Source organism: Pinus tabuliformis, chromosome 4_1, assembly GCF_031772625.1.
Source record: "Pinus tabuliformis cultivar Carrire ecotype Pingquan chromosome 4_1, CPIR1, whole genome shotgun sequence".
NCBI lineage: Eukaryota > Viridiplantae > Streptophyta > Pinopsida > Pinales > Pinaceae > Pinus > Pinus tabuliformis.
The window spans coordinates 64,449,407-64,457,845 of NC_142303.1; the positions used below are offsets into that span (position 1 = coordinate 64,449,407).

Here is an 8,439-nt window from a genome sequence, read left to right on the forward strand (position 1 = left end):
GAGAATACATCAGAGCGGCAGAAGAAACCAAATCCCGTAAGTATATCTCCTACGCTAGAATATGTGTCTTTATTCGTCTGAATGAAGCTTTACCAGAGTCAGTAACTCTTGCCCACCGAGACGAGGAATGGATCCAGCCTCTCGATTATGAGCATGTGCCCTTTCGGTGCAGAAGGTGCCATGCGCTGGGGCATCTCTTCAGGGATTTCCCTCTTAATGCCAAAGCCAACTCCTCTGATCCTTCTGAATCCCCATCTCAAGATGGTTTTACCAAAGTCCCAAGTCGGAAGCGCTCGCATAAAAAGCCACAGAATGGGTCCAAACCCCAGCCCAACAAACCCCAAAACCCTGCATCTAAGAACAACTTCGACATTCTAGGCGACTACTCAGATGACCAGCCCCTAGACTCTGAGAATATCCATGCACGCCCTTCCTCTTCCACCCATCCCCCTCCATCTGATCCCCCACCCAAATCTCAGCCTCCCATCATCATCCCGACCATCCTTAGCAGGAATCCGAAAGACACAGTGGAGAATCCAAAGGAAATGGAGGTGGATGGTAAGGCAGACCTCCCACGGGACTCAGAGACCAATCAAGAGGAAAGCAGTCAAGTGCAGAAAATGGAGGAAGAGCCAGAAAGCATAGATCTACACGGTCTGGACATTTTAGAACTAGAACTAGCTTGCAAAAAAAAAGCATATGAATCCATCTCTGAGACCGAACTAGAAAAGTTGGAAGTGGTCATCTCCAGAGCATACCACCAACACCAACTAGGTATACAACCGGGCAGTCATTGGGACGGCAGCCTGCGTCCAAAGGATACCAAAAAAAGAGGGAGGAAAACAGATCTCCAGAGAACAATAGAGATTGGGAAAATCCTGGTGGACTCAGGCAGATATGCGAAGTTGACGAAGTACTACAGTCCCTCCCAAACTAGTTGAACCATGAAGCTTGTATCCTGGAACTTAAGAGGGCTCAATAGCCCTGGAAAACTCAGGATGTTAAAAAACATGATCAAGATGGAAAAACCGCAGATGTGTTTCCTCCAGGAAACTAAATGCAATAGTGTTACGCTGGGGCGCATACTCTCAAAAGCTTGGCCAGGGTGCCGTTCTGTTGCTGTAGATGCCTCGGGAGCCTCAGGTGGGCTTGCTATAGCGTGGAACACTCAAGCTGTAACTCTCATAGATTTTCATGCATCCCATCACCTCATACAGGCGGCCTTTCATATTCTAGGTACCAATATTCATGGTAACCTATCCAACGTTTATTTTCCGCAAGATACAGGAAGTAAAATCGCACTCCTTGACACTATAGAAGCGTTGAACATAAATAGGCGACATCCACTTTGGATCATGGCAGGGGACTTCAACATGATAACCAAAATAGAGGATAAGATAGGAGGGAGAACCAGATTGGAACCAGATGTTGATCGCTTCAAGAACTTCATCCAAAATGCCTCTCTCATAGATATGTCGTTTTGTAATGGCACCTTCACCTGGAGTAATCGCAGAATTGGCAAGCATCAGATCGCCTCTAAATTGGATCGCTTTCTGATCTCGGATAATGCGGTGCATCTTGGAGGTGATATTTCGGCGACAATACTGGCTCATACTGGTTCGGATCACTGGCCGATCGCTCTGCAATGGCAGAGACCAGGGGATCGGACAAAAAGACCCTTCCATTTTGAGGGGTTTTGGCTTACACACCCCGCATTCAAGGACTTCGTCAGAACCATCTGGGCCTCTTTCATCCCCCCAGAGGGATCAAAAATGTATCAGCTTCAACAGAAGTTGCGATTTCTGAAAAGTCACCTAAAAAGATGGAATAGGGAGACCTTTGGAAATATATTTAAGGCGCAACAGGAGCTAAGTCAGGAACTGGGGGACCTCCAACAGAAAATAATTAATGAAGGGCACACGGAGGCAACCCTGGATCAGGAACGGCATATTCACAATCAGCTTGAAGAAAGGAGAAAGCAGGAGGAAATTTACTGGAGGCAAAAGTCAAGGGTCAGGTGGCTAAAGGAAGGGGAGCGCAACACTAAGTTCTTCCACAGAACTACGGTGCAGAGAAGGATGCATAATAATATTCCTTTCATTCAGAACCAAGAGGGGGCAAAAGTCGAGAAGCATGAGGAAATCGAAGAGATACTCCTCAATCATTTCCAGCAGGTACACCAAGAACAAGCAGTGGATCGGCAACAGGCGATTGGAAAGATAACCAGCAATATACCTAAACTAGTCACAGCGGAACACAACGAGCTACTCATGCGCCCTATTCTTCTCCAGGAAGTAGACGAGGCAATGGCGCAGCTCAAAGAAGGTAAGGCCCCGGGCCCAGATGGTTTCACAACCACGTTTTTTCATGCTTTCTGGGATATGATTAAGCTGGAGGTTTGGCAGATTGTAGAGGAATCCAGGGCTCTGCGCTGGCTTCTCCCCTCCCTCAACTCCACCTTCATTACTCTCATCCCCAAAGAGGAGAACTCCATTACACCTGACAAATTCAGGCCTATAGCTCTCTGTAATGTCATCTATAAAGTCATCTCCAAAGTCATTGCTAATAGGTTAAAACCTCTATTACCCATGCTCATCTCTCCGGAGCAGTCGGGATATGTAGAAGGCAGACAAATAATGGATGGCATTCTCCTCACGCACGAGATCATTCACTCGCTCAAACAATCCAAACAAGCAGGTATGTTACTCAAATTGGATCTCTCTAAAGCCTTCGATAAGCTTAGTTGGTCTTATATACAACACATGTTGAAAGCTTTTGGTTTTTGCTCCATGTGGGTTCGCTGGATCATGAGCCTTATCACCTCCACTCATTTTTCCATCCTTGTAAACGGTATCCCCTCCCGCCCTTTCAAGCCCTCTCGAGGCATAAGACAAGGGGACCCCCTTTCCCCTTTCCTCTTTGTTCTTATGGCTAAAGGTCTTGGTAGACACATCAAGCATGCCCTCCATTCTCAGCAACTAAAAGGCATCTCTGTCCACAACTCCCCTGCCTCCTCTCATCAGCAATTTGTTGATGACACCATGCTCTATGGCTACCCCTCGGTACAGGAAGCCTCTTGTTTAAAATCTCTGCTCAACGATTTCTCTGAAGCCTCTGGCACCCACGTCAACTGCTCCAAGTCACAAATTTTCTTCTTCCACACCCCTCCTTCGGTTAAATCTGCTGTTTCCCGCATTTTAGGCTTCCCCTCAGCCTCCCTCCCCTCCAAATATCTAGGAGCCCCCCTCACTACCTCAGCCATAAAGCAGCCCGCTTGGCGTAATCTTCTAGAGAAACTCGATTCAAAGCTCAATCTGTGGACTCACCGTTCTCTCAATCTAGCTAGTCGGGTGGTGCTCATCAAGTCTATCCTCCAAGCCATGCCTCTCTACCTTTTTTCTATCCTAGCTGCACCAAAGTGGGTTTTAAAAAGGTTGAGGAACCTGCAGCGTGACTTTCTGTGGGGCAGCTCAGCCACTAATCGCAAGTGGGCACTAGTAAAATGGACCACTGTCTGCATGCCCAAAGACAAGGGAGGCATTGGACTCAGAGATCCTGAGTACAGCAACACCATCATGAACGCCAAGATCTGGTGGCAATGGATGACTAATCCAGATAAGCTGTGGGCAAAAATATGGACCGCCAAATATGCCAACAACAGGCCCCAAGAAGAGCTCATCAGATTTACCCCCACCGACAAAGGGTCGCTAATCTGGAACGCAGCCAAACAGCATCACCAGCTCATTCAACAGCACAGCTTTTGGGAAATTAGGAATGGTCACATTGCTAGATTCTGGACTGACGCCTGGAACCAACTGCCCAAACTCTCGAGTGTTCTTCATCCATTGATGGTTCCGAACAGGCAGGAGCAGCAGCAGGCAACAGTCCATCAATTTTGGATGCAGGAGACGGAGCATGGGTTCAGAAAATGGCGACAGAGCAATCAAATAATCAGCAATACAAATACTCAGGAAGTAGCAGATTTTGAGAAAGAGTTAAGGAAAAGAAGCATTCGGTACGAGGACAGCGATGATATACTCAGATGGGGATATCAACCTAAGGGATCCTACTCCACATCCGAAGCCTACAATCTCATCGGCAACTTTCCCACTATGCCGGATCCTCTTTGGAGTAAAATCTGGGGCTTCAAAGCATGGCCCAAAATCTCCCACTTCCTCTGGATGGTAGGACACAAAAAGATTCTCACTTGGGACAAACTAAGGAGACGCAACTTTCAAGGCCCTTCGATATGTCACAATTGCTTTCAAAACGAGGAAACCTTGCAACACCTTCTGGACACCTGCTCGCTAGCCAACCAGCTATGGGAAAAGGTTAGCTTTAGATGCCAAAAAAGGTGCAAAGGAGACAGCGACATCATTGATTCCATCCGACAATGGTTGAAAAGCCCCTATGACTGTGTGATCCTCAATCACCTATGGAATATCATCCCGGGCACAGTCTTATGGAACATTTGGAAGGAAAGAAACAGGCGCATATTTAAAAACAAGAGCTCTCCCATTGAAGAAATCTGGAGCAGACTGCATGGAAATCTCAGAGAAACGATGCTGCTACGATCATGGACAAAAGAGGATCTCCCTACCACAGATAATGAGAAAAACATTCTCGACAATTGGCAACTGCAGCTGCCACAAGAGTTTTCCATGCATCAGCCAGCGAATTGCAACATCAAGGATAACAGATGCTGGACAACCCCTCCTACCAACTCATACAAACTCAACTTTGATGGGGCCTCCAAAGGCAATCCTGGACCAGCAGGATTTGGAGGTATTCTTCGAAACCATGAAGGCACCCCCCTGCAGATCTACTTCGGTAATATAGGGTGGGACTCCAATAATTCCGCAGAGCTGGAGGGACTCTGGCAAGGGCTCTTGCTAGCCAGGAGACTCAATCTTCAACCCTTGATAGTGGAAGGCGATTCCCAGATCCTCATCAACATGGCCATGCGCATTCAGAATGGCTCTCAAGCCAGGAAAGTTGTTGATAGCTGGAGACTAGAAGCAAGGCTAAATAACATTGCTCATGAGCTGCGCAATCACAGAGCCCTCTCCTTTCATCACACAAAAAGAGAAGGCAACAAGATTGCTGATCTCCTAGCCAATATTGGGGTAGAAAATAACCAAACCCTTCTATCAGGTAATTTGGATATCATCCCAAGCAATCAGCAGGCTCAGGACTGTGAAAGTCTCATCCAAAGAGATGCTGAATCCCCGGATGCGGGTGTTAGCACGTCAGCCAGGGACGGGCCACATGCCCAGCATGTGCCGCCCCATGTTAACGCAGAACAGTTATTGCATGCTACCGCCGAGGTATGAAGATCAACAGCCCGAGCTCTTGGCATTCAATGCTACGCCAGGTGAAGAGCTGTTGTTGCAGGGAGCAGTTATGGAGAGCTCCAATCAAGGGAATGTTGCAAGAATTTATAAGGGTGACGGATCACTGCAGGCTCATACGCAATATAAGGTTTGTGTGGTGCAGGCTCTAGAGGAATTTCGTCCGGTGGACGCTCTTCTCCTTCAAAACGCAGCCACTGCTGTTGCAAATAGCCATTTTGACTCTGGAGAATGCCTCAGGTGGGAACAGAATTCTGAGGGCAAATGGAGCGCAATTGACGCGAAGAGTGAAGGCATTCACTTGGGCGAAGTTCGCTTCCTGCTTGCTAATCCTGTGCGCGGTTTATGGGCAGTTGAGCTCTGCCTTGAATCAATTCGGGGACTGCACTCAATTGTCAGTGAGAGCAGAGACTTCAAGCCCACTAGCTCGGTCCTGGAGCAAGTTGAAGGAGCTGTGGAAAATATGGTGCGACTGCGTGAAAGACAGCCGAGTAGGAGGGGACCTGGGCATGGTGCATCTTCACGCCCCCCTGCAGCGGATGTACACCATCACTGCTGCTGCTGCTACTGCTACAGGAGGGCAGGAGCCATACCAATTCCAGCCAGTCAGTTCTTGGAGGTCGGCAGCTCCAATGGAGGAGAGTCTGTGCTTCCAGCATTCAGCTCAGTTGTTTTCACCCTGGGCAGCTCGCGGGAAAATGCAGGCATTAACGCTCATATCTCAGTTCTCTTTACGAAGGTATCTGAGGGGAATGAAGATGGAAAGCAACCGGTTTTGGCTGAGATACTTCCAGAAGGCAATCGTGAGGAAAGTCCAGTGCTGCAGCCACCAATTGTAAAGGGCAATTAAGGGAAGGAGCTTCAGCAAGCCCCTCCCCGACCTCCAGAGCAGGAACCGCCGGCCACAGCGAAGGATCCCATGGCAATGTGGGAAGGCATCCCTAAAGGCCAAGGCTGGAGCTACATCATTGAGGAAGAGCCTGAAGATTAATCCCCATAGGCACTCTCCGGCTTACTTTTCTCTCTCTCGGGTCTGGTATAGGTTAGAGGTCTCGGCTGGTATCTGGACTATGCTACATTTCTATGTTTGTATACTTTCAGTTCTTTTTCATATTTTGTGTCTGTCTGTTATGCGTCATGGCAAGGTCTACTATGAGTTTTTTTGTTGGAAGCCCCTGCGTGGGCCGTTTCATTACTGTCTGAGATCAACTCTGTGTCATAAGTTTTGGTATATCCTGGAGGTGCTGCCCCTGCGAGGGTGAATTCTGTGTCAAGCAAAGCTATCCAAGGTGCCACAGTTGGCCCTAGACAGCCTGTCTTTTTGCATGTATTGTTTACCTGTATATAATACAATAGATTAGCTAGCTTTACCGAGAAAAAAAAAACATTTGTCTCTTATAAATTGTAAGGACAAAACAATTAGTTATTTGAATGAGGAAGGCATGATACAAGAGGTGTGGGTAATGAAAAGACCTCTGAAACTAAGAAAGGGTGTCAAATTTATGGAGTGCAAGTGGGGTATACAAAATCTAAAGAAAATATTGTCGCCTTAGGAAACCTGTCGATTGTACAATAAATTTTTTGATGGTTTTCCTAAAGAGATTCCTGGACTTCCTCCTAAAGGGACATAGATTTTAGCATTAAAATTATTCTAGGATCCACTCCCATATCTAGTGCACCTTATTGCATGAACGTCGCAGAACTGACTGAACTCAAAATGTAGTTGCAAGAGTTACTAAGTAAGAAATACATTCGCCCAAGTGTTTTGCCTTGGGAAGCTCCAGTACTCTTCTTTAGGAAGAAGGATGGCACCTTGAAAGTGTGTATTGCCTACAGACAATTAAATAATCTAACGATTAAAAATAAATACCCCTTACCCAACATTGATGATTTATTTGATCAAGTGAGGCTACTGTATCTTCTAAAATTGACCTGTGATCTTGATACCATCAAATAAGAATGATGGAGGAGGGTATATACAAAACAAGTTTTAGAACTCGCTATGGGAACTATTGATTGGTAGTTTTACCCTTTCTACTAATTAATGCCTCAACAATGGTCATGTGTCTAATCAACAACATATTCCATCAATACTTGGACAAATTTGTGTTGATCTTTATAGATGACATTTTTCACTATTATAGAAATATTTAGGATCACAAAAAGCATCTACAAATTATTTTGCAAACCTTGAGGGAGGACCAATTGTGTGCAAAGTACAATACATGTAAATTTTATAAAGAACAAATTCAATACTTACAACATGTTATTACTAAAGATGGAATAGTTGTATACCTACAGAAGATAAAAACTATAATGGAATGGTCTATGCTTATGAATGTGGCTAATATAATATATTTTATTGGGTTGGCTAGATACTATAAGTGGCTTAATGAAGGATTCTCAAAGGTGGCTTATCTCATTACCTATTTAAAAAAGAAGGGAAGAACTTTCAAGGGGACAGTTAAGTGTCAAAATAGTTTTGACCTGTTAAAGCACTTACTTACCACTGCCCCCATTTTGAGAATTGTTGACCCAAATAAGGAATTCACTATTTGTACAGATGCCTGTAAGGATGGAGTAGGGGGTGTACTAATGCAAGAGGGTAGAGTTGTAGCCTATGGTCTGGAAAACTGAAAGAACACAAACATAAATACGCAGCTTACGATTTAGAGTTAACAACAATAATTCACGCCTTAAAAATGTGGCAACATTATTTTCTTGGGAAAAGATTCATATTGATGATAGATGACAACAATTTAACTAATTACTTTGAAAAGCCTACTTTTAATGCTTGAAAAGCACATTGGATTTATTTTATGAGCAAGGCTGAATTTGAAATTAAACATTTCAAAGGTAAAAAGAATCAAGTAAAAGATGCATTAAGCAAGAAATTGAATTTTGTTTATGAAATGTCATTTAGTGAAGTGGAAATTGCTTTTAAAGAACATATTAAAGAGGCTGAACAAAGGTATCATGAATACCAGTTCTTGTGGCATCGAGCAAGAAATAAAAGTAATAATCAATGACAAGTTGCATATGAGATAAATCAAGAAAACAAGTTGATTTATCTAAACAGAATGTGTGT

The 8,439-nt window shown here is 44.9% G+C and overlaps 1 protein-coding gene across 1 annotated transcript; it reads left to right on the forward strand.

Annotated features, from left to right (window-relative positions):
* Positions 1–1,019: 1,019 nt before the first annotated feature.
* On the forward strand, positions 1,020–6,201 carry LOC149174166 (uncharacterized). The gene is made up of 3 exons (XM_089420762.1): positions 1,020–1,925; positions 2,106–5,327; positions 5,497–6,201. The coding sequence occupies exons 1-3, from the start codon at positions 1,020–1,022 to the stop codon at positions 6,199–6,201; spliced, it is 4,833 nt and encodes a 1,610-aa protein (XP_089276888.1).
* The last annotated feature ends 2,238 nt before the right edge of the window (positions 6,202–8,439 follow it).

What these genes read in the sequence shown, in the direction of transcription:
- LOC149174166 (XM_089420762.1), top strand. Translation starts at nt 1,020, where the DNA reads ATGGAAAAACCGCAGATGTGTTTCCTCCAGGAAACTAAATGCAATAGT. An exon ending in TTAATGAAGGGCACACGGAG is followed by an intron (nt 1,926 to 2,105) that starts GCAACCCTGGAT and finishes CCTTTCATTCAG; the next exon opens with AACCAAGAGGGGGCAAAAGT. An exon ending in TATTGCATGCTACCGCCGAG is followed by an intron (nt 5,328 to 5,496) that starts GTATGAAGATCA and finishes TGTGTGGTGCAG; the next exon opens with GCTCTAGAGGAATTTCGTCC.